Source organism: Trichosurus vulpecula, chromosome 5 (assembly GCF_011100635.1).
Source record: "Trichosurus vulpecula isolate mTriVul1 chromosome 5, mTriVul1.pri, whole genome shotgun sequence".
Classification (NCBI taxonomy): domain Eukaryota; kingdom Metazoa; phylum Chordata; class Mammalia; order Diprotodontia; family Phalangeridae; genus Trichosurus; species Trichosurus vulpecula.
This window is the reverse complement of record NC_050577.1, coordinates 168,733,223-168,759,905: the sequence shown is the minus strand read 5'-3', so window position 1 is coordinate 168,759,905 and position 26,683 is coordinate 168,733,223. Positions and strand designations below refer to the sequence as shown.

The 26,683-nt window shown below is 39.2% G+C and overlaps 1 protein-coding gene across 1 annotated transcript in view; it reads left to right on the top strand.

The window, feature by feature from the left end:
- Positions 1–26,683, top strand: part of ECHDC3 (enoyl-CoA hydratase domain containing 3) — a 48,827-nt gene that overhangs the window by 10,032 nt on the left and 12,112 nt on the right. Inside the window, exon 4 of the mRNA XM_036760358.1 lies at positions 6,703–6,903. Within this exon, the coding sequence (XP_036616253.1) occupies positions 6,703–6,903 (201 nt within the window). The remainder of the gene's footprint in view (positions 1–6,702; positions 6,904–26,683) is intronic.

The following is a 26,683-nucleotide window of genomic DNA, read 5'->3' as shown; positions in this document are numbered from 1 at the left end:
TTGTATTATATTTTTATTTTTTTTTAAACATTTCTCAATTACAGTTTGGGTCTTTTGGTGAGGCAGTGGGGAGATGTGAGTTACCCAGGGTCACAAAGCTAGTTAAGTGTCAAGTATCTGAGGTCACATTTGAACTCAGGTCCTGTTGTGCCAAAAAAACAACAACAACAAAAAAAAAAAAAACGAGCGAGACCTGGATACAAATTTGGATGTGGATTTATTCAATCACTGTTCGGAGTAATTACTCAAATCGAACAGCCCCAAGCAAGGGAAGAGATAGAGTATTTAAAGGGAAAGAACACAATTAGATTTCCGTGGAGATGGGGACACAAACAGTGGGACAAGCTGAGGCAGGATTATTTCCGTGGAGAAGGGAACACAAACAGTGGGGTCCGTGGAGATGGGAGTACAAATGGTGGGGTCCGTGGAGATGGGAGTAAAAACAGTGGGGTGAGCTGGGGCAAGAAGGAGAAACTGGAGAGGGGGGGAGGGGGAGGGCATAACAGTCCTCCTGACTCTGGGGCTGGTGCTCTATCCACTGTACCACCTATCTGCCCTACCCAATTACATTTTAATGAGTTTAACACCTCTGCCTTGGACAACCACCTTCTTCCTACTTCTCTCTCCCAACCTATTTTCCCCAATCTGCTGGGGACTAGAAGTACCTAGTATTTATTCTGAGTTTGCTTGCCTGGTTTATATTCTGTAAGCTGTTTATATTTAAAGGAGAAGTTGCTTAAAAAACTCGTGCCTCCCCGCCCAAGGAAACCAACACTAAGATGTTGTTGTCTTTTATTACAAGATAATGTCCTCTTCCCAAAGAGGAATCATGGTATATAGCACAGGGGTTCTTACTTTTTTTTATGTCACGGATCCCTTTGACAATCAATGAAACCTATGAACCCATTCTCAGAATAATATTTTAAATGCATAAATAAAATTTGCAGGCTTACAAAGAAAATCAATTTTATTGAAATATAGTTATCAAATTTTTTTTTAAATTCACAGGCCTAACGTTAAGAACTCCTGGTAGTAGATAAAGTTAAAATCTCAGGTTCAAATCTTACCTTGGATACTAACTCTGTGATTGCTGGGCAAGTCACTTAACCTCTCTCTGTCTCAGTTTTCTGTCCTACAAAATGAGGGGGTCGGACTTAATGGCCTCTAAGCCATTGGTTTGAAATCCATGACTCCATGACCTACACGAGCTGAGGTCTAAAACAGGCATCCCAGAGAAGTGGAATAAAATCACTAGCTCTCCTTCAGAGGGTTAAAGTCCACATCTCAATACACTTCTTCTGACCCCCGCATAGGCAGGTTACAAATAACTTGACACACAGCTTAACAGAGAGTGCTTGCCTCACAGAAAAGATGCAGTTCATAAACACACACCTGGACCCATTGCAATAGAGCAGGAGAAGGAACATATTGATTCCTTTAATACCATTTCTGAGGAAATCAAATTGTCTTGGATGAATATGTGCACCATGAACTTGCGCAAGATTTCAATTTCCAAATGTAATCAACAGGCAGATTGGAACAGAATGAGTTAGATATTTCATTGTTCAGTTCATGCATGAGAAAATTTGATTTTTGAGAGGAAGACATAGGAGGTGTCCGAATTTGCTCAGCCTCTAACAAATATAGCAACTTTGAGACAAACAACAAATGTTGCATGAGAGTTAAGATAATTATTTACAGCACAGGGTGGGAAAAGAAACTCGAGTTAATTCAAGGATGCTAAGTGTGGTCATTTGAAAAGCAGAGATAATAATTGATGGGGCTGTTACACACTCTGGCCCTGTATCAAAGCGGCCTGCTCTGCATTTTTTGTGCTTTCTTTCTTTTCAGGTTTAAGGACTGAAATGGAGGGCCAAGTAAGAGCCTGTCCCTTTCCTTCCACAAATAAGATAAGGCTGTGATTATGCCTGTAGCCTCTATGTAGGCTTAAGCTCCTTCTCAAATACAGCTTGTGCTTTGCTGGGACTGAGATAAAAACCTGTGTCGAAGATGGGCATAACCAAAAAGGATTATCAAGGGTTTGCATTTGTGTATTAACTAGGCCTCTTGTTTCTTCTCCCTCTGCCTGCACAGTTTTGATTGCTTCACCTTTCCTTTGTTTTCCTAAAGGTGATAGGCAGGCAGAGAGATGAGATGCGATGTTGAACAGTTGCCCTAGTCGTGACTTGCTTTAGTTTGCTTTCCAAAGGACCAAATCTCAGCATTAGGATAAATTTCTTTTATGATATATTAATTTCAATTGTTCCTATTACCCCATCCAGTATTCTACCCGTAATACTCTTGGGTCCTTCCTACGCCAGCTCTGTGACTCTATCAGTAGATATCATTGTGACATTATAGCCTCATGAGTCTAGTGGAAAAAAATTAAATTAGATTATTAGAAAATGAGATACTCATTTTTAATAAATTCTAACAAATGTAGAATTTTCCATGAATAAGAAAATTGACCTTAAAAAATAAATTATTTGAGGCAGTCTCTTGAAATTAAATGAAGACTGCTTTTGTGGTACAGGCCAGGCATGTTGGATTTTCAGTCAAAACACCTGGGCTCAAACCCCAGCTCTGCTAAATATTCCCTATCTAACCTTTAGCAAGATGCCTAATCTCATTGGATCTTGATTTCCTTATCTGAAAAATGAAGAGGTTAAGCTAAATTGATTGCCTGTAGAGAGTTCTTTCAATCTCCAGATATACGCTCCTTTAATCTTCTGGATTGTCCTTTCATAGGAAGGAAGTCCAAATTTTGTTTCAAGTATTTGTTTTAATGTCTACAAAATAAGAAATTATCCTGTAATTTATTAACAAATAATCCTGTGATAAGGGTAATGTTATCTATGATGTTGCAGAAAAATTGAAGCTGTGCTTGCTACCTGGAAACAACATCTATTCAAAAGGAGCCAGGTAGGTAAAATGGAGAGGAAACAGTAGCATCATGCATTAAGATACAATAATAATAATCATAGCTAACATTTATATAGTGATTTAAGCATTTAATTACAATGCATTTACAGATGTTGTCTCCTCTATCCTCGAGAAGTTCCATTATTATCCTTATTTTACAGATGAAGGAACTGAGGCACAGCAAGGTTGCCCAGGGTCATGCAGCAGCTAGTGTCTGAGGCAAGATTTGAACTTAGGCCTGCCTGACTCCAAGTTCAGCAGTCTATCCACTACACCACATTGCTGCCATGTATATACTCATATGAGGAAATGACTCATGTGAGGAAATCTAAAGACCAGAGCAGGGAAAGCATGGTGGAAAGCATTGGATAAAATTCAATTGAGGGAGAAACAGAAGTGATTTTGTCAACAGAGTATCCTACAAAGCACCTGGCTAAAAGAGGAAACGGACAAGGCATGCAGGAAACCAAACATAAACCTGGTGCTGAGAAATGACAGTAATTAATGATAGGAGACTTTAATTGCCTAAGCGTTTGATAGATCTCTGCCAAAAGTATATGACGCTAGTATAATGTGCTAATGGTTTCTTCACTCACCTTAATAATAGCTTATTTACCTTCAAAAAGTGGAAGCACCAACAAAGGAGAATTTTATTCTAAATATGATTCTCATATAAAAGGAAGAACTGGCTACTGGGTGGTGATGATGAGAATCTTAGTGGGAAGTGACCATTTCATTTTAGAATCTGTCTTTTCAAAAAGGGGGAGAACCCTGCCCCTTTGCAGAGCTAGGAGGTCTACACATTGTCATCCATTTAACATGCTTTCAGACTTTCTCTATCAGTTATGCTGCATTTTTTCTTTTTCTTTTTTTGACTATTTTATGGGGTGGTTCTAGGTGGGGAGGGATACTGGGGGGAAATGGTGGTGTAGAAAAAGAAAACACATCAGTAACAACTTATTTTTTTTTAAAAAGGAAAGGAGAAAAGTAAGGCAGAGTGTAACATGCATGCCAGATTTGGGAAGCACGCTTTAGAGCAGGGCTGTCCAACCAATATATTTTGATTTGCCATTTTAGTGAGAGCTCTGAGTGGCTCAGCTTTGCTTACTAAAGCATTTATGTAAATTTCAATGCTTGTAGGCTGGCCGCATAAATCACACTGCATTTTGGACAGCCCTGCTTTAGAGGATTCAGAGAAAGAAAAGTCAGGATTCCATGAACTAAAAATCCAGAGGGAAAAATCTGCTCAGAAGAGAAGGCAAGCTCTCAGGAATGGTATCCTGAAGACAAAAAGAAAACAAGTTTTGAGAAGCAGGATAAGTGTGATAGAGAAAGCAAGCACCAAGCTGCCTTTGGGGAGTTCAACTCACTAGGCCCAGATGAATTAAATGCCAAAATATTGAAACAACTGGCAGATATAATTGCTAAGTCCATGTTAGTGATCTCTGAAAGATCCTTGGAGAATGAGAGGGGCTGCCAGACTGGAGAAGGGCAAATATCTCGATTGTTTTTTGAAGAAGAAAGAAGTGGCACATTATAAACTAGAGAGTTATACTTCAATTCCTGCCAAAATTCTCAACCACCTAATTCAAGGTATGATGAATAAACACCTAGAAAAGGAAAGAGTGTGGATTCATAGAGTTAAAAGGCTTTGTCAGTTACAGGTCATACCAAACTGACCTCATTTCCTTTTTTGGTAGGTAACTGCTGTAGATCTAGTTTACTAAAATCTTAGTGAAAGACTTGACAAAGTCTCATACCACTCTCGTGGATGAGATGGGGATATTTGGGCTGGACAATAGTGTAGTTAGATGGATTCAAAACTGGTTGATTAGTTGGACCCAGGGTCTGTGTCAACTTGGGAGGAGTGAAGGGCCCTAGGAATCTTTCCTTTTAAACATTTCTATTACTTAATAAATGGACAGGTAAGTAGTACTGTGGATAGGGCACCAAGCTTAGAATCAGGAAGATTTCTTCTTCCTGAGTTAAAATCTGATCTTAGACACTTGCTAGCTATGTGAGCCTGGGCAAGTCACTTAACCTTGTTTGCCTCAGTTTCCTCATCTGTAAAATGAACTAGAGAAGGGAATAGCAAAACATTCCAGTAGCTTTGCCAAGAAAACCCCCAAATGGGGTCACAGAGAGTCATACATGACTGAAAATGACTTATCACACTCATTAATTACTTGGATGAAGGCATAAGTGATATATTTACCAAATCTGAAGATGCCATAAAACTGACAAACACATTAGATGACAGAGTCAGGCCAGAGTCAAAGCAATCTCAATAGGCTATTTAAATAATTGATTTCACAAGTATAAGATGGGCAGACATGGCTGGATAAATTTGTCTGGGGAAAAAAAATCTAGGTACTTTAGTGGACTGCAAGATCCTGAAAGCCCAAACAAGCTAATGCTATCTTGGGCTTCAGGAAGAGAAACATAGCAAGGGAACGATCACCAGGGATACTGGGGCTAACTCTTACTGGTTCATGAAAGCCAATTGTTGACTTTTCAGCAGTTTATAATCGACAACTGCTACAAGTCAGGCCTTGATTCATTGTTTTGTTGTTGAGACTTTATTTATGACTTCCCCTGTAGAATTGTAGTTCATAGTATCCTACCTCTCCTTCCTCTGAACTCTTAGAAAACTGCTCTCTTAAAATCTAGGGTGTATGTGAGACTATGGCTGTATTTCCTCTCTTTCTGTACCATACGCTCTAGGATGGAGTGGTCACTTCCTAAACAGACAGTTACTTCCTGCTGGTAAGAGTCACATCCAGAATAAACTTCTCCTTTTTTGGTTTTTCAACTTTCAAGGGATATAATTATCCATAAAGTAATCCAAGAAATGAGGTGAGATTCTGGGCTTACTCTTCCAACCAATACATGACTTTAGCAGGCTGCATGTGCTAGCTATATATTCCTTTCAGGGTCCTAGGGACACCTCTGAGGATGATGGGCTTCTTTCTAATGGTCTCACCTCAAGTATCCTTTTCTGGTATGTCATCCCCAATGTCAATCACCAGCAATTACTCTCCCAGTATCATTGTCAGTGCCGGTTAATATCTCTTCAGTATCATCAGTTAGCACCCTAGTATGATTTTGAGCAGCGTACTATCAATTAGCTTTTTTGAAGAGATATTTACTGAGAAGATATAGCAAGAACAGGAGTATAAGCACAACTTCCCAGAACCAGGAGGCATGTTCTCTCCTCTACCAACTCAGTCCATAAGGAGAATAGGCTCAGAATTATAAGTGTTCACCCCACCAATTTCACTTCCAAATTCAACGTAATATCTCAGGCTACCAAGCTGATCCACTCCTGGGCTAAGTCAAGGAGGTAACTCCCAGGACTATGTTAATTTACTGAGTTTAGTGGCCTTCAAGCTCTGGTGTGGACTCCCATTACTAGTCCTTTGCCCTTTTGACTTTTCAAAATCTCACAGATCATGTACCAAAAGAAAAAATACATTAACAGAAAGGGTCCATCTCAAACACTATAATAAACTGGTTTCTTAACTGGAGAAATTATAAATTTCATCACAGTAAATTTTTTTTAACTAATGAACCTAGTTTATCTTTTTTTTTCTAGGATTAAAAGAGATATTATATTGCTGCTGAGACCTCTTCAAACTCACATTCTATGATTTTGCTATTCTGTGAAAGTACCTTTAAAACCATAAACTGCTCTAGAAATACAAAGTGGCATTATTCTTACAGTTGTTAATATCTGCCGATTTCTGAGTGGAAGTGAATTGATTTCTTTTGCTTCTTCAGGTCATGATGCTAATTCAGAAACACCCTGTCCCCATCATTGCCAAAGTGAATGGTTTAGCCACTGCTGCAGGTTGTCAGCTGGTTGCAAGTTGTGACATTGCCCTGGCAAGTGAAAAATCTCATTTTGCAACTCCTGGTGTGAATGTTGGACTCTTCTGCTCCACTCCAGCAGTTGCCCTGGGGAGAGCAGTTCCTAAAAAGGTAAATCAGTCTCTTTGAGTTTTTTCCACCTTTAGTGTCATTGGTAGATTATTTCAGAATTCACTTGACCATAGCCTCAGAAAATTGCTGATATTTGAGTGATTTTGCCCACAGCATGGCAGGACTGGACATTATATGAGAACATGGCCTTTTTTGGAAAGTTACTAAGAAGTAGAGAATGTCCAGCTGCTTCCTCCTTGACATCCTCTTGTTCTGCTATGTAACAGGGTAGATTTGTGAAAAGTCACATGTATTCCAGTAAATTTGGGGATTTTTTTTCCTATTGGGGGGAGGAACTTTTATTTAAAATAACAGGTCTTACTTTCATAGAAATTAATATCTGCCTATCAGATACAGCAGAACCCCCATACAGTGCTAGTGTTTGGGGACAGGATTAGCACTCACATTTGATCAGACTTATTATCGTGTATAATTTTGTTTCTGGGGACTTGATTTGATTCATGGTAGGATAACTCTATAAAATAAGAAACCATGTTATAAAAGGGTTCCATCACATCAGGAATGATGACAAACTTCATCTTCAATCGCCTTTCTCCGTCAAACCCTGAATGCCTCCCAAAACCTTCCTAGGGGTCAAGCTCTTCCATTTCCTCTGTTGAGCCTTGTGGTTTTACCATTAAGTCATATTTATTGAGCATCCTTTCATAGGTTCCCAAAGTGGGCGATACCATCCCCTGGGGGGGGTGCTAGAATGATGCAGGGGTGGTAGTAGCCTTGGGTACAATTGAAAGGGGGGAGTTGAATAAAAATAAGGAGGTGATAGAAGCGTAAGGGAAAAAGAGAAGAGAAGAAAATTTTGAAAAACCGTTTGTACGTGATTCATTGGTAGTGATTTCATTATTTTCCAAATAAACACACAAAATGCAAGTTGTAACCAATCAGTGGTCAAGTCTGCCTACCAGTCTTAATAAGCAAGTGTTGGCAGGCAAGCATGATGAGAATTGTCAGGAAGTCCAGCGTGCATCAGCAGGAATATGTGTGTGTAATTACTTGTTTACAATGCCATACTCTATGGTTACATGACGCAATATTGCATCATCAAAATTTAAATGCAGGAAAACCCCACAAATTTACAATAAATTATTAAATTTAAGATGTGTAATTTTAAAAATATATATTTTATGTTTTTTGAAATGATGCAAATTTTTTTAAAAAAATAAAGTTAAAGGGTTAAAGAAAGTAGATTTCCGGGGGAGTGCTAAGTAATTTTTTTTAAGGGGCCAGTAGGCCAAATAAGTTTGGGAACCTCTGGTTTAGATGCATTGTCCTGTACCAAGGTATTATATATCACTACACTAAGGAATTTCCCTATTAGCTCTTCACTCCATAGCAGAAGCTAGTAAACTGCAGAAGTCTTTAACTTAAGCTCTTTGAGCTTGTTCATGGGGGACAGAGGGGAAAGAGAGGTGTAACTGTAGGTGTATAGACAGACAGACAGATAGATGATAGATAGACATTCGGATAGATACTATATTTGAATATAATTAGTTTCCTTTGTAATCCTGTGTATTTTATTTTATGCATCTAAAAACATTGTTTTGAGAAGGGGTCTGCAGGCCCCACCAGATTGACCACAACACAAAAAAAAGGTTAAGAACCCCTGCTGTTAAGTGAGGAAAAAGTGTCACATATAATAACTTCGAGGGAAAATCGACCATCTAGAATATATTAAAAAGTTGCACATGTGCCTGGGGCACAGAAAAAATGAGACCCAAGGGAAATCAAGCCAGCCAGACCGAGTAATTTTGTAAGGCCTGTGTCTCTTTAACATTGTCTCTTATTGGGCTTCATTAGGAGTGTAAGTTTGTGGGAGTACCTAGATGTAAGCACATAGACTCATGGAGAAGTAGCGGCAAGTGGAGGATGACAGTGTTGCTGTTGTCCCAGAAATGGTGATATAATGGTAATCCATTATAAAGATTCATAGAATTTGAGAGAGTGAATGAATAGAGCCACTGAGTATTCAGCAGTTTGATAAAAACAAGTTCAAACTTTTTTTTTTAAATCTTTAGAATGGAAGGGATCAGGGACTGTTTTAACTTTGTCTTAATATTTCCACTGGGCCTTATACTTAATTAGTACTTAATAAATGTGTAGTGAATGAATTCTATCTGCAAGAATAAATTAGATTACTATACTTTGTACATGTACTTTGATGTAAAGCATACATTAAAATGCATTAGAAGTTGATTATAAAATATTATTCATTATTATTTAGACTAGGGGATCAAATTGTGACACCTACATACAATAAAATGCAGATATAATTCAATCCATTTAGGAGATGGGTATTAGTCTGATAGACTGTGCCTTGGCATTTGAAAGTAGTACCAAAGTCATTCACTTTAAATCCTTAATAAAACACCACCTACAATTTTTGTTATTTTGTTCCGTTCTTTCTCTGTGCTAAAATTTGAAATCAAAACTTCTTTTAGTGAAAGATCTGTTAGACACTTGAACACTGCTTTTATCTTTGTTAACTTATAAATTGTTTCTTGAAAAGGAAAAGAAAACAGGAACGGGGAGGAGGGGACCTCAATGTGAAAAAATAGAGTAGGCCTCTCATTCCAAAGAAGCCAGCAGACCTGAAGCTTTATAAACAACAACAACGCCACCCACGTCCACTCTGTATTCTTGTGCAGTGAGTCCATAGCATAAAAGGGATACTATGGAAACCACAGTGGCTTACCATCAAAGTAATGACCCTGTCCAGCTGTTGTTGCTTAAAATGGAATTTGGGACACGGGTAATATTTGTATTGCCTTTCTGAAAGTCCTGTCTATATTAGTACTAACTGGACTCCATCTAAGCCCCTATGCTATTTGGGTTAGCTACAATACTTTTTACATTTTTTTAAATTTAGGGAACTTATATTTCCTAATCAACAGTCTAGACCAGTGATATCATACTCAAAATAGGAACAGTTCCTTGGGGACTTCATATTGACTTGGAAAACCACAAATTAACATTACCTATGTTTTATTATATTTTGTTGTTGTTGTCGTTAAATATTTCCCAATTACATTTTATTCTGGTTCAGGCTATGCTCAGGAGTGTTGTGGACCATATCCATCCTGAACTCCGAATTTGACACTTCTGATCTAGGCAGTATTTTAAAGTGAAGAAAAAGCGACTTCATTAGACATTTTATTTAATTCTGTATTACTTTCTCCTCCACCAGGAATGGAAAGCTTAACTCACAATAATGAATTAATACTAAAGAGCTAAAATAAAGGAAATACAGTAAAAGCCTTCCTCAACTCCTCTTAATTCTGTTGCCTTCCCTGTTATTTCCTATTTAGCCTGGGTATAGCTTGCTTGGTATATATATTTGATTACATGTTCTCTCCCCCATTAGATTGTGAGCTCCTTGAGGGCAGGGACTGTCTTTTGCCTCTTTTTGTATGCCCAGAGCTTAGGACAGTGCTTAGCACATAGGCACTTAATAAATGTTTATCAAATGATTGATTGAAACATAAAGAATATTAGAATGTGAGGTCTTTCCCCTTTTTCTGAATTGTCTATTGATTGTCAACTGGACCCATTTCCCTGCAGTAATAATTACGTCCACTTACTCAGAAAAGTGGATCCACAAAAAACTCAAAACCTGATCAGAAAACATCTCTTAGTGTTTATATCTCAGTGGAACAGACATTCATCAGGGTAGAGTTACTAAATCTAAAACTGCACTTTCTAGAAAAGCTGCTGCAGCCTTCATTCTGTTCAGCACAATATATGCAAGTCGCCAGTGCCCTCTACTGCCCAGAAAGGCAAACCCATTCAGCAACACAGGAGAGGGCAGGTCTGGAATACAGTTTAAATGCCAGAAGCTTAGACAGCTGGAGTTCAAGTTCAAGTTCAGCCTGACCCTTCCTGGTGATCTTAAGCATTGGAAAGTGTTTCTCCTATTCATAATTCATCTTTATAACCTTCCTGAGAAACTTACCATGGCTGGCCTCAACTACAACCCACACAAAAATAGGGTTGAGTCACTTGCAGTGAAAAAGGGCTTTTGTTAGAGGAATTAGAGAAAGCCATTTGGGTCTCAGCTTCAGACCCAATCCCTGCTTGGACCTAAGTTGGCAGCAGAGAGAACTAATGGGAAAATTTAGAATCTCCTTTCTCAAGCCATTCATTCACCAGGGATAAAAATGATTTTCTTTCATCCTTCTAAACTCTCTATCTGTAAGGCCTCTTTCTTCAATGTCATCTAGTATTTTAAAAAATAATAACTAACATCTATATAGTGCTTTAAGGTTTGCAATTTGATGTTATTATCTCATTTGACCCTCACATCCACTCCTGTTAGGTAGGTGCTATTACTATCTCCATTTCACAGGTGAGAAAACTGAGGCTAAGAGAATAAATAACTTGCCCAGGTCACATAGCCAGTAAGTGTCTGAGGCCAGATTAGAACTTAGTTCTTCCTGATTCCAAGGCTGGCACTCTAATCACTACATCACCTAGCTGCCACTATAGTCTAATTTTAAAAAAACTTAAACCTTCAAAGTTGACAGAATCATTTTTTTAAGATCCAGGCCTTGGATTTCACTTTAGTCATTTTTCAGTAATATTCTATTCTCCATGACCCCATTTGGAGTTTTCTTGGCACAGATCCTGGACTAGTTTGCCATTTCCTCCTCCAGCTTATTTTATAGATGAGGAAGCTAAAGTTAAGTGACCTGCCCAGGGTCACACAGCTAGTAAGTGTCTGAGGCCAGATCTGAATTCAAGAAAATATCTTCCTATTGACAAATGTTGGAGGGGATGTGGGAAAGTTGAGACACTAATGCACTGTTGATGGAGTTGCGAATTCATTCAACCATTATTTAGAGCAATTTGGAATTATGTCCAAATACTTACTGCAGTTCTTTTTTGGTAGCAAAGAATTAGAAATTGAGGAGATGTTCATCAATTGAGGAATGACTGAACAATTTGTTTGACTGACTGTTTGTTTGAATGACTGAACAATATGATTGTGATGGAGAAGACTGTTGTGCTATAAGAAATGATAAACTAGATGCTCTCAGAAAAACCTGCAAAGACTTACATGAACTGATGCAAAATGAAATAAGTAGGGGGAGCTAGGTGGTACAGTGAGTAGAGCACTGACCCTGGAGTCAGGAGGACTTGAGTTCAAATCTGGCCTCAGACACTTGACCCACTTAATAGCTGTGTGACCTTGGGCAAGTCACTTACCCCCAACTGCCTTGCCTTCCCCCCTCAAAAAAAAAAAGTAGAACCAGGAGAGTACTGTACACAGTAATAGCAATATTGTAAGATGATCAACTGTGAATGACTTAGCTATTCTCAGCAATACAATGAGCCAAGACAACTCTGAAGGACTTATGATGAAAAATGCTATCCATCCCCAGAGAAAGGACTCATGAAGTCTGAATACGGATTGAAGCATACTTATTTTACTTTATTTTTCTTGGGGTTTTATTTTGGTCTATGTTGTCTTTTAAAACATGACTAATAATGGAAGTAGGTTTTGCATGACTACACATGTATAACCCATATCAAATTGTTTGCCTTCTCAATGAGGGGTTTGAGGAGGGAGGGAGAGAATTTCAAACTTGGTTTTAAAAACAAATGTTGAACATTGTTTTTACATGTAATTAGGGAACAATAATATACTAAATTTTTAAAATAAGAATTAAGAAAAAGAAGTTATCTTCCTGACTCCAGGCCTGGCATTCTATCTGCTGTGCCACTTAGCTGCCCTTGATTTCATTAGTGCAAAGAAATTTCAGGGAGGAAGCTCCTATACAAATGCATACTGGCAACCGCTTCTGTAACGTACAGTCTTAGAGAGTAGCCTGGGGTCCTGAGAGGGAAGAAAATGTGCATTTATTAAGTATCTGTTACGTGCTAGGCACTGTGCTAAGCACATATAAATAGTATCTTATTTGATCTGTACAAGAACCCTGGGAGGTAGGTGCTATTAGTATCTCCCTTTTATAGTTGAAGAGACTGAGGCAGACAGAGGTTAAGTGACTTTCCCAGGGTCAGGGTCACACAGCTCATAAGTGTCTGAGATCACATTGGAATTTAAGTCTATCCTGACTCCACGCCCAGCACTCAATAGACACATTGGACCAACTAACAACCTGCAGCTACAATGACCTTCCTGCATAATCACGTCTCTCTCCATTCAAAAACCTTCTGTGGCTCTCTGGTCTACAGGCTAAAGGATTTTCCCAGAGTCACATAGCCAGTGTGTATCAGGAGAGATCTGAACCCAAGGATTCCTGACTCCAGGGCCAGCTCTCTGTCCACTCTGCCACACTCTCTCCCATACTGTTAGTGTGCCAGGATCCTTCTCAATTGCTCAAATGGATCAGATCTTATCACTTAAGAGAGTCCCTTCAGTGATGCCGATTGCAATCCATCCATGGCTTCTTAACCTGTGGGATTATTCATGTCTTAACATAAGTTTACCTCAGGGGTCTACGCAACATGCTGGAAGCCTTCCTTCCTTCTGACATGAAGGGAGTACCAGTGGAATGCTTGGTCATTTCTTGTTCTTGTGTGAGTAGCCCATCTTCTGTTCCTATCCTAAACTTCCTTGTTGAAATCTTTTATTCCTGCTCTTCTTCAGAGTTCTTCATTGGTCATATACTATAACCTATCATGAGCTTTCTCATTGCCCCTTGAGTGATATTCATTTTTAATTCTTGAGAGTATGGTATATTCCATATCCTGTTGTCGCATAGTAACATCATCACAAGATGGACCTTTACATTAATACAACTTTGTAGTTTCTTGAAGAGAACTGAATCTACTCTGTTACCGTTCAACTCTGGACCCAGTTAGTGCTGGAAGATCAAGTGAAATGATACTTTTTAAGTACTTAGCACAGCATCTAGCACATAGTAGCTTCTTAATAAATGTTTACTCCTTTCCCTTTCCCCCACTGCTACCATCTTCCCTCTGTTGATTATCTCCAATGTATCCTGTATTAGCAGATCTAACTAAGCAAAGTCATCCCAAGGGTATTTAAGGATGAAAATGGCAGGAGGACAACAGAAGAAAAATGGAAAAGCTTTTGTGAAACTCATTATAAAAGACTTTTCTCTATCAAGAACAGAGGAACCACCACCCTCAGGCCTTAACATCACAGTCCTAGATGTGCTTATAGAAGGGATAGAAGTTGCACTGAAGAGAATAAATAGAAGAAAAAGCAGCCAAACTGGACCAAGGACATATAAAGGAGATCCTTGTGGGAGGCTATCCTGTATTATTAAATCAAGGGCAGCTAGGTGGCACAATGGATAGAGTGCTAGGCCTGGAGTCAGGAAGATAACTTCTTTTCTTAATTCTTTTTTTAAAATTTAGTATATTATTGTTCCCAATTACATGTAAAAACAATTTTCAACATTTGTTTTTAAAATTGAGCTTGAAATTCTCTCCCTCCCTCCTCACTCCACTCCCATTGAAAAGGCAAACAGTTTGATATAGATTATACATGTGTAGTCATGCAAAACATACTACCGATATGTGTTAGGTGGTATAGTGTATGTTGTTGGTACATAGTTGTTTGCATGTTGTTTCCTACAACAGATTGGGAGCTCCTTGAGAAAAGAGATTGTCTTTTTGCCCTTCTTTGTATCCCCAGCACTTATCACAATGCCTAGCACATAGTCAGCACTTGATAAATGCTAGTTGACTGGCTATGTCTGGCTATCTGTACCATCAGCCCCAGATATATGTGTGGAGAGAGAGAGAGACAGAGAGAGAGAGAGAGAGAGAGAGAGAGAGAGATACACGTGTGTATACATATACATATACACATACAAATACATGTACATATACATGTACATATACTGATGGACAAGCTATATATATTGTCCATCCAAGCATATGATGTAATCTGGATAAAAGATATTCTTTATCCACTTACTCTTTTTTTCTGGGAATGGTTAGGCCAAACTCCTTTAGTATCTCCCCATTCATGCTCTTGATATCTTATGTGTCAGTTCTTTGACACCCTCACAATTGTGTAGCCTCCCACAAGGATCTCCTTTATATGTCCTTGGTCCAGTTTGGCTACTTTTTCTTCTATTTATTCTCTTCAGTGCAACTTCTATCCCTTCTATAAGCACATCTGGGACTGTGATGTTAGGGTCTGAGGGTGGTGGTTCCTCTGTTCTTGATAGAGAAAAGTCTTTTATAATGAGTTTTACAAAAGCTTTTCCATTTTTCTTCTGTTGTCCTCCTGCCATTTTCATCCTTAAATGCCCTTGGGATGACTTTGCTTAGTTAGATCTGCTTGCCAAGCTTTCTTTAAACTTGTTTTACTGTCCACTGTTTCTCTCAGCTTTGGAAGACAATACCACTCATAATCATCCATCATTCTTCTTCATAAGATTTTACAAACAAGTTTATATTCTAACCCAGTGTTGCCTTTGGCAGTCATCCCTCTCTGTTGGCAAGTAAGTCTAATGTTTTATTGACTAAGGCACTCTCTGGGAAGAAAGTATTCTTGTTTTTGGTAATTAATTTACATTGGTTAAACTTCTGGATGAAATTATTGTAATCAGTGTCAGGGTCATTTCTATTGTTCATTTCTGATTTTTGATTGTCTTGTTTAAATGGTAGATATAAACTTGTGGGTTAAACAGGAGTCTCACACTTTTTTATATCACAAGTACTTTCTTTACTAAAAGAATTGGGAGGCACTAGACATGACAAGCACCAAATAACAGACTTAAAAATGACATAGTTTTTCCTGAGTCCCCTAGCTTTGTACAGTCAGACAGCACTAACATCAGAGTTAGTAAAAGAAAAAAAAGAAAGAATGAGAAAAAATATGGCCAACATCATAAGAGAAGGGACATATACCATCCTACCTGTATCTCGAGTATATTAGCCTCCAAACTATAACTATCTTGCTCATAGGTGTCACCAAAATTGGCATTAGCTGGCTTTCTCCTTGAGGTGGATGCACCATATACCAGAAAGCACAGAGCAATGAAGGGTACCCTACGCATAACAGCACACAGACCTGTTCTTAGAATACACTCTATTTATTCTTGTATTTTAAAAATTCTGAACTTTAACAAACAAGCACAAACAAAACAAATCCACACAGTGGCCATATTCCAAAATGCATCTCTTTCTACACCTCGATTCCATCACCTCTTCGTCAAAAGGTAGATAACGTTCTTCCTCTTGTGACATGATTGGTGATTATAGTGATCAGTTCTTAAGTCCTTCAAAGTTGTGTTTCTTTATAGTGTTGTTGTCCTTGTATAAATTGGTCTCCAGTTTCTTCTCACTTCATTCTATATCAGCACATATTACCAGGATTCTCTGAAATTGTTTGTCATTTCTCATGGTACGATAATATTCTGTGACATCCAGTAAATCTAATCCAATCTAATAAACATTTATTAAGTACCTACTATGTGCCAGAAACTGGGATAAGCACTAGGAATATGATTATTAAAAAAGAAGTATAGTCCCTACCCTCAAGAAGCTTACAACCTAATGGGGGGAAGAGAATGCATAGAAAGAGACAGGAAAGGGTGGGGCAAAAGACCAGGAATAATACCTTGTTCTGCAGAGTTGAAACCTGATAGAGGAGCAGATACAGAGTAGAGTAAGCAGAAAAAGTCCAGTTTCTGCCCTCTATAAAGGAAGACATTGGGAAGAATTGGGTACTCTACCCTCCAGCCCTACAATCTGAGGGAAGAAGAGTCTAAGGGAGGTGGTGTCAGTCAAGGCTTAAGTTGGCAGCATGCTGATAAGATTAGCTGTGATGAGCTTAACTTGGGTGGAGTATCTTATTCCTTGGAGCGGTGGTGGTGGTGGTGGCGGTGGCAGTGGTGGTGGTGGCGGCTGCGATGGTGATATTTGTTCTTCCTTCTTGAGGATGGTGACATAAGCATAATGAGGACAATACTTGTAGTTGACTTTGATTTGAGTGAGGGAGGACTGATTCTTTGGAGTAGATACCAGGCAGAGCAGCAGATGCATTCATATACAAAAATTTGTTTGGTCATTCCATAATTGATAGGTTAAAATTCCAGCACTTTGGGTTCCCCCCCACACCCCTTTTAACCCTCCCTTTAGGATCAGGAAGTTTCTTCTTCTTTCAAAGCAAAAAACTTCCTTTCTGGGTATTTTCCTATAGCTGCTTGTTCTCCTGTTGAGTTTATACCCAATTCTGTGTGTATGTATATCCAACTCTACTTCCTCCAGTTCATGTAAAGTAAGGTTCACCTAATGCTGGCTCCTCCCATCCCTTTCTCCATGTTTATATACTCTTTCTTATATACCCAAGTTATAAAAATAGCAAGTTTCACCTCTTTCTTCCTCTTTTCTATACTATTATATTCTTTTTACCCTCCTTTCTATTTTCCCTCTTAAAACCCACAGAACAGAACTAATCCACCCCCTAGGTCTTCTGTTTTTCTTATTTAACTTCCTCAGTACTTTTTTTTCATTCTATAATTCCATATTTTATTATTTAATATTTTTTAGTTTTCAGCATTGATTTCCACAATATTTTGAGTTACAAATTTTCTCCCAATTTCTACCCTCCCCCCCACTCCAAGATGGCAAATATTCTGATTACCTTGTTCCCTAGTCAGCCCTCCCTTCTGTCACTCCACTCTCCCCCATCCCCTTTTCCCTTACTTTCTTGTAGGGCAAGATAGATTTTTATTCCCCATTGCCTGTACATCTTATTTCCCAGTTGCATGCAAAAATAACTTTTTTTTTGAACATCTGCTTTTAAAACTTAAGAGTTCCAAATTCTCTCCCCTCTTCCCTCCCTACCAACCCTCCCTAAGAAGGCAAGCAATTCAACATAGGCCACACACGTATCATTATGTAAAATACTTCCACAATACTCATGTTGTGAAAGACTAACTATATTTCACTCCATCCTATCCTGTCCCCCTTTATTCAATTTTCTCCCTTGATCCTGTCCTTTTTCAAAAGTGTTTGCTTTTGACTACGTCCTTCCCTGATCTCCCCTCCCTTCTATTGTCCCCCCTTTTTTACCCCCTTCCCCCTACTTTCCTGTGGGGTAAGATACCCAACTGAGTGTGTATGTTATTCCCTCCTCAAGTCAAATCTGATGAGAGCAAGATTCACTCATTCCCCCTCACCTGCCCCCTCCTCCCTTCCAGTAAAACTGCTTTTTCTTGCCACTTTTACATAAGATAGTTTACCCCATTCTATCTCTCCCTCTCAATATATTTCTCTCTCATCCCTTAATTTTATTTTTTTTTTGGATATCATCCCTTCATATTCAACTCATCCTGTGCCCTCTGTCTATATATATGTATATTACCTTCAACTACCCTAATATAGAGAAAGGTGTCATGAATTACAAACATCATCTTTCCATGTAGGAATGTAAACAAAAGAGTTCAACTTTAGTAAATCCCTTATGATTTCTCTTTCTTGTTTACCTTTTCATGCTTCTCTTGATTCTTGTGTTTGAAAGTCAGATTTTCTATTCAGCTCTGGTCTTCTCACTGAGAAAGCTTGAAAGTCCTCTATTTTATTGAAAATCCATATTTTGCCTTGGAGCATTATACTTAGTTTTGCTGGGTAGGTGATTCTTGGTTTTAATCCTAGCTCCTTTGACCTCTGGAATATCATATTCCAAACCCTTCAATCCCTTAATGTAGAAGCTGCTAGATCTTGTGTTATCCTGATTGTGTTTCCACAATACTCAAATTGTTTCTTTCTGTCTGCTTGCAGTATTTTCTCCTTGATCTGAAAACTCTGGAATTTGGTGACCATATTCCTAGGAATTTTCTTTTGGGGATCTTTTTCAAGAGGTGATCAGTGGATTCTTTCAATTTCTGTTTTTACCCTCTGGCTCTAGAATATCAGAGCAGTTTTCCTTGATAATTTCTTGAAAGATGATGTCTAGGCTCGTTTTTTGATCATGGCTTTCAAGTAGTCCAATAATTTTTAAATTATCTCTCTTGGATCTATTTTCCAGGTCAGTGGTTTTTCCAATGAGATATTTCACATTGTCTTCCATTTTTTCATTCCTTTGGTTCTGTTTTATAATATCTTGATTTCTCATAAAGTCACTAGCTTCCACTTGCTCCAATCTAATTTTTAAGGTGGTATTTTCTTCAGTGGTCTTTTGGACCTCCTTTTCCATTTGGCTAATTCTGCTTTTCAAGGAATTCTTCTTCTCATTGGCTTTTGGAGCCCTTTTGCCATTTGAGTTAGTCTATTTTTTAAGGTGTTATTTTCTTCAGTACTTTTGGGTCTCCTTTAGCAAATCATTGACTTGTTTTTCATGATTTTCTTGCATCACTCTCATTTCTCTTCCCATTTTTTCCTCTACTTCTCTAACTTGCTTTTCCAAATCCTTTTTGAGCTCTTCCATGGCACGAGACCAATTAATATTTTTCTTGGAGGCTTTTGGTGTAGGTTCTTTGACTTTTTTGACTTCTTCTGGCTATATGTTTTGATCTTCTTTGTCACCAAAAAAGATTTTAGAGTCTGAGTCTGCATCTTTTTTCACTGCCTGGCCATGTTCCCCGCCAACTACTTGAACCCTTGAGTTTTTTGTCGGGTTATGACTGCTTGTAGAGTAGAGAGTGCTTTGTCCTAAGCCTTAGGGGCTGGGCTGTTGTTTTCAGAGGTACTTCTACACAGCAAGCTTTCTCACACTAGCGCTCCTCCTCCCCCAAGAACCACCAATCAGGACCACGACCCAGATCCAAGCAAGCTCTGCACTCCAGCTCTGATCCACCACTTAATTCCTCCCACCAGGTGGGCCTGGGGCTGGAAGCAACTGCAGCTGGAACTCTGGAAACAGCCTCATAGCTATACCACCTCCACTGCCCCAGGACTGGGGCCAACTGCGCACTCTTCTCACTCCAATCTAGCAGTTTTTCCACTAACCTGCTCAGTTGTCTTTTGGTGTTTGTGGGTTGAGAAGTCTGGTAACTGCCACAGCTCGATGATTCAGGGCCTTACGGCCTGTTCTGCCAGGCTCCCGGTCTGATCGGTCCTGGCGTGGCCCATGCTGGGCTGTGTTCTGCTCCCAGCTCCATGCCATAGACCCTTCCCAGCAACCATCCAGGCTGTCCTGGGCTGGAGCCCTGCTTCCCTCTGCTATTTTGTGGGTTCTGCAGCTCTAGAATTTGTTCAGAGCCATTTTTTACAGGTGTTTGGAGGGACCTGGGGGAGAGCTTAAGCAAGTCCCTGCTTTCCAGCCGCCATCTTGTTACCTTTCTCCTCAGTACTTTTTTTAAAAGACATTATAGTTCTGGGGCAGCTAGGTGGTACAGTGGATAGAGCACTGCACCTGGAGTCGGGAAGACTCATCTTCCTGAGTTCAAATCTGGCCTCAGACACTTATTAGCTGTGTGACCCTGGGCAAATCACTTAACCCTGTTTGCCTCAGTTTCCTCACTTGTAAAATGAGCTGGAGAAGGAAATTGCAAACCCCTCTGGGATGTTTGCCAAGAAAACCCCAGATGTGATCTGATACAACTAAACAGCAACAAAGTTGTGAAGGGACATGTGATTCTTCTCTCCCTATTAGACTGTTAGCCCTTTGTCATCCTACAGCCATTTTGAATTGCTCAAATAAATTTACCTCTCTAGGTTTTTCTTGGCTCTCGTGTTTGCATTTCAAATTTCCTCTGATCTTTTCATAAGAAATACTTGAAAGTCCTCTATTCTATTGAAGATCCATTTTTTTCCAAGACCTACCCCAGAATTTTGCCTTCTTGCCCTGCCTTTGTTCTTCCATTTTCATCATCTAGAAACAGATCTAGTGGGACCATGCCATCCACTCTGGGGGAAGGCATCTACTTAGTTTTGGAATTCTACCTTGGGGTTAAAATATCTCCTGATTGGTGGGTAAATACAACTCACTAACTTAAGAACATTTTTTACATCTCATCTAACTGTTCACTAGAAAACCAGGTGCTCTCCCGTGAATTTTTACAATTTACCTTCCCCGTCCCACCTTCTACCCCCATATCTTGCTTTGGGAACAGTCATCAAATCAATACTAACTTTGTTACTAGAAAGGGTGCAACAATGAACTGCCTTATGACTCTACTTACAGTCTCTGACTCCTTAGACCAAAATGCCTTTTCCTGGCCACGACTGCTCTCTGTCTCTTATGCTGGCCCCTATTAATAATAATAACAATAATGATCAACATTTCTATAACATTTACTGTGTTAAGCACTTTATGATCATTGTCTTTTTTGATCCTCCCCAACAACCCTGGGAGATAAATGTTGTCATTTTCATTTTACAGATGAGGAAACTGAGGCAGATTGCCATTCAGTGACTGCCCCAGAGTCACACAGTTAGTGAGTATCTAAGGCCAGATTTGAACTCAGGTCTTTCCACTACACCACTTAGCTACCCCATTTAAATGCAAGTTCCTTGAGGGCAGGGGCTGTAGATTTCTGTACCTAGCATAGTACCTGGCATACAATAGGTTCTTAATAATTTTTTTCATTTATTCTTTTTCTAAAAATAATTATTTATTTTAACATTCTTTTCTTTGTAATTTTGAATTCAAATTCTCTTCATCTCTCCCACCCCTTCCCCACCCACTAAGAAGGCAAACAATATGATATCAATTATACATGTGAAATCATCCAAAACATATGTCCATATTAGCTATATCACAAAAAAGCAAAAAAAAATAAAGAAAACTAGAAAATTATACTTTCAATTTGTACTCAGAATTCATCAGTCTTCTCTCTGAAGCATTTTTTCTTTATGAGTCCTTTGGAATTCTCAGATCACTGTATTGATCAGCGTAGCCAAATCTTTCACAGTTGATCATCATTACAACATTGTTGTTACTGTGTACAACGATCTCCTGGTTCTTCTCATTTCACTTCGCATCAGTTCGTATAGATCTTGCCATATTTTTTTTTCTGAAACCATTCCCCTAGTCATTTCTTGTAGCACAGTAGTGCTCCATCACAATCATACGCCACAACTTATTCAGCCATTCCCCAATTGATGAACATCCCCTCAATTTCCAATTCTTTGCCACACAAAAAGAGCTGCTATAAATATTTTTGTACAGGTTAAGTCCTTTTCCTTTTTCTCTGATCTCTTTGGAGTATAAACCTAGTAGTGGTATTACTGGATTACATGGTATGCACAGGTTTTTAGCCCTGTGAGCATAGTCCCACATTGTTCTCAAGAATGGCTGGACCAGTTCACTACTCAACCAACAATCATCAAGGTACCTATTTTCCTTCATCCCCTCTTGCATTTGTCATTTCTGATCTGAGGTGGTACTTCAGAGTTGTTTTAATTACCTTTCTCTAATCAATAGTGATTTAAAGCATTTATTAATATTACTATAAGATAGTTTTTATTTCTTATTTTGAAAACTGCTCATATCCTTTGACCATATATCAGTTGGGGAATGGCTCTTATTTTTATAAACTTGATTCAGTTCCCTATGTATTTGAGAAATGAGGCCTTTATCAGAGAAATTTACCGTAATTTTTTTATATTATTCCATTGTTTATGGTACCTCTTAGCAAAATTTAGTTTCCTTGACTATCTAGGTCTGATTTTGCTTTGTCTCAGATCATGATCGCCACTCCTGACTTCTTCACTTCAGCTGAAGCATAATAAACCCTGCTCTAGCCCTTCATACCTACCCTGTGTGTCTCTGTCCCAATCTATTATGGGACACAACATATTATTGGATTCTGGTTTCCAATCAACTCTGCTATCCACTTCTATTCTATGGGTTACTTCATCCATTCACATTCACAGCTATGATCACTAACTGTGCATTTCCCTCCACCCCATTTTTCTCTATTTATCCTTCTCTCTCTCTTTTTATCCTGTCCCTCCTCAAAAGTCTCCCTTGCTCCTGACCCTGGCTTCTCTTAATCTTCCCTCCTTGTCTCCCCTTTCTCATATCTCTTATCCTCTTCCTCTCCTATCTCCTTATTGGGTAAGATAGATTTCTATACCCAAATGAGTATGCATATATATTCTTCCCTCTATGAACCAATTCCAATGAGAATGAGGTTAAAGTACTATATACTAACACCCTCTCATTTCCCCATTCACTATAAAAGCTCTTCCTTGTATGCCTCCTTTATGTGAGAAAATTTGCCCCATCTCTCCCTTCCCCCATCTCCCAGTGTGTCCCTCTTTCTCACCCCTACATTTTTTTTTTGGATATCATCACAGCATAATCAACTCACACCCATGCTCTCTGTCTAGGCAGAATCCTTCTAACTGATAAAGTTCTTAGGAGTTAAATGTATAATCTTCCCATATAGGATTGTAAATAGTTTAACTCCATTGAGTCCCTTATCATTACACTTACCTTTTTATGCTTCTCTTGAGTCTTCTGTTTGAATGTTACATTTTCTATTCAGCCCTGGTCTTTTCATTAGGAATGCTTAGAAGTCTTATACTTCATTAAATACCCATTTTTCTCCTGAAGGATTATACTCAGTTTTGCTAGTAGGTTATTTTGGATTGCAATCCTAGCTCCTTTGTCCTTCAGAATATTATATTCTAAGCCCTCCACTCCATTAAAGTGGAAGCTGCTAAATCATGTATGATCCTGACCGTGGTCCCATGATATTTGAATTGTTTCTTTCTAGCTGCTTGAAGTATTTTCTCTTTGACCTGGGAGGTGTGGAATTTGGCTATAATATTCCTGGGAGCTTTCATTTTGGGATCTCTTTCAGGAGGTAGTTGGTGGATTCTTCAAATTTTGGTTTTACCCTTTGGCTCTAAGATATCAGAGTTTTCCTTGGTAATTTCTTGAAATGTGATGTCTAGGCTCCTTTTCTATTATGGTCTTCAGATTTGTTTGGTTTTTTTATGGTGCAATTTTAAATAGGTTTTATTTGCCAGGACAAGAATTGTATTTCCACCTGTTTACAGTACTGATAAAGTTCAATATTGTTTATTTATGTCCTTCTGCACACATTTAAGTATTCAGAATGCCCAGATTTACGTAGTAGCTTAAATGTTACTTTTAAACTGCTACTGCCTTGGCTACAAATTTGAGTCCAATTTTTGAAGGCTGTTTACTTGGTTTCTTCAATGGTGGGTCCAGAAGAAACATCTCCAGATGGGGCTGCTCCACCCCCTAGAAACCCACCAGGAATATCTTCTGGCATGCCCCTGCACTCCGGGAGAGTTTAGTAATGATGGCGTTGCAGACTTTTTCCAATTCTTTCTGCTGATGCTCTAATTCTTCCTTCTCAGCAGTCTGTTTCTTGTCTGGCAAGTTGATTATCTCCTTACATTTGTCAAGGATATTCTGTTTGTCTTAATCACCAATTTTGCCTTGCAGTTTTTCATCCTTATGGTAGCCTTCATGTTGAAAGCATAAGATTCAAGGGAATTCTTGGATGGTACCTTGTCTCTCTGCTTCTCATCCTCAGCCTTGTATTTCTCAGCCTCCTAGGCTATACGTTCAGTGTCTTCTTTGGTAATGGTAATCTTGTTCTCCTTGCCTGTGCTCTTATCCACAGAAGGAACATTGAAGGTATCATTTGCATCAATGTCAAATGTTATTTCAATCTGAGGAACACCCAGGGTGCTGGGGATTCCTGTGAGCTCAGACTTGTCAAGCAGGCTGTTATCCTTTGTCGTTGCTCTCTCACCTTCATAAACCTGAATAGGCACACCAGACTGGTTGTCTAAATAGGTAGTAAAGGTTTGTGTCTGCTTGGTGAAGATGGTGATATTACATTTGATCAGAACTGTTCTAAGTCCACCAGCAGTTTCAATTCCAAGGGAAAGAGGAGTGACATCCAACAGCAGCAAGTCCTGCACATTCTCAGTTTATCTCCAGACAAAAAGGTAGACTGTACAGCTGCACCATAGGCAGCAGCCCCATCAGGACTGATACTCTTGTTGAGCTCCTTGCCATTGAAGAAGTCTTGCAGAACCTTCTGTATTTGGGGTATGTGAGTGGAACCACCCACCAGGATAATATCATGAATCTGTGATTTATCTAACTGGGCATCTCTTAAGACTTTTCCATAGGGTCCAGTGTGCTATGGAAGAGATCAGCATTCAGCTCTTTGAAGCAGGCTCAGGACATTGAGGTCAAGAAATTGTTATCTTCATAGAGGGGGACAATCTCAATGTTGGCCTGGTGGCTGCAAGAGAGAGTACACTTTGCACTTCACAAGCAATGTGCAGATGATGAACAGCCCTCTTGTTCTCACTGATGTCCTTCTTGTGCTTTTACTTGAACTAGGCAATGAAATGGTTGACCATGCAGTTGTCAAAGTTCTCCCCACCCAAGTGGGGAAGCTGCTAGTCCAAATTATCTCTCCTCAATCTATTTTCTAGATCACTTTTTTTCCAATAAGATATTTCACATTTTCTTCAACTTTTTCATTTTTTGACTTTGTTTTATTGATTCTTGATTTCTCATGGAGTCATTAGCTTCCACTTGCTCCAATTCTGATTTTTAAGGAATTATTCTCTTCAGTAAGCTTTTATACCTATTTTTCTACTTGGCCAATTCTGCTTTTCAGGGAGTTATTTCTTCACTGAAATTTTGTGCCTCTTTTATCATTAGGCCAATTCTGTTTTTTAAGGTGATACTTTCTTCACCATTTTTTGCACCTCTTTTACCAAGATATTAATTCTCTTTTCATAATTTTCTTGTGTCACTCTCATTTCTTTTCTCAATTTTCCTCTACCACACAGCTCTTTCTTTAACTCTTCCAGGAATTCTTGCTGGCCTTGGATCCAATTAACATTTTTCTCTGCGGCTTTGTTTATAGCTGTTTTCATATTGTTGTCTTCTTCTAAGTTTATGTCTTGGTCTTCTTTTTTTGTTGTTTGCCCATTTTCCCAGCCTATTTCTTCACTTTGAATTTTGTGTTAAAATTGGGCTATACTTACCTAAGGGTGAGGGGACAATGTGTCAAGCTTTAGCTTTTTCATGCTGCTATTTTCAAAGCTAGTTTGGGGAGGTAGTAGTCTGCAAGTTTTGGTCCTTCCAAGGTGGTAGTGCCCTGGATATGTGATGACTGCTCTTCTGGTCTGCATTCTCATCCTTACTCAAGACAGGCCCCTTTTCCCCTGCTGCCATAAGTACTAATGCTCTTCTTACCCTTGGGACTGTGATCAGGTCCCCTGCTGTCCTGCAGCCATAAGTGCTAGCCTTCCTCTTGGCCCAGGACCAGAGTTCTTGCTCCCTTGTGACCAATCACAAGTGATCCTTCCTGTCCTGGAACTGGGATCCAGAAATGCTTATGGGCAATAGAGTTGGTAATCAGCACTAGCTACACCCAATGCCAACAAAGGGTCCCCTGTAATCTCTTTCTGACCAGCTGTCTGACCCCCTTACTGTCTCTGGGCTGAGAAGTCCCAAAGCTACTGCTGCTGCTGCTTTTGCAGTTATTTCCAAAGCCCACTGCTGGCGCTCTTGCCACACTCTTGGCTGGCCCAACCCTGGTGTCACACACCTCTCCTGCAAACCTCCTAAGTTGTTTTAGGCTGGATAAATGTCTCTTCCTGACCTTTTGTTGGCTCTGCCATTCCAAAATTTGATTTGAGGTATTTTTAAAAGCTGTTTGGAGGAGAATGTTAGGAGAGTTCAGCTGGGTTACTGCCTGTACTCTGGCCATCTTGGCTCTATGCATGACAGTTCTTCCTTTTCCATTCATTCTTCAATGCTTGTTAAATGGTTCATGATAGTGCCTTTAGTGGGGGGGAGGGGGAAGGAAGAGGAAGCAGAAGAAGGCATGTCAAGAACAGAAAAAGCAAGGTCAACTGA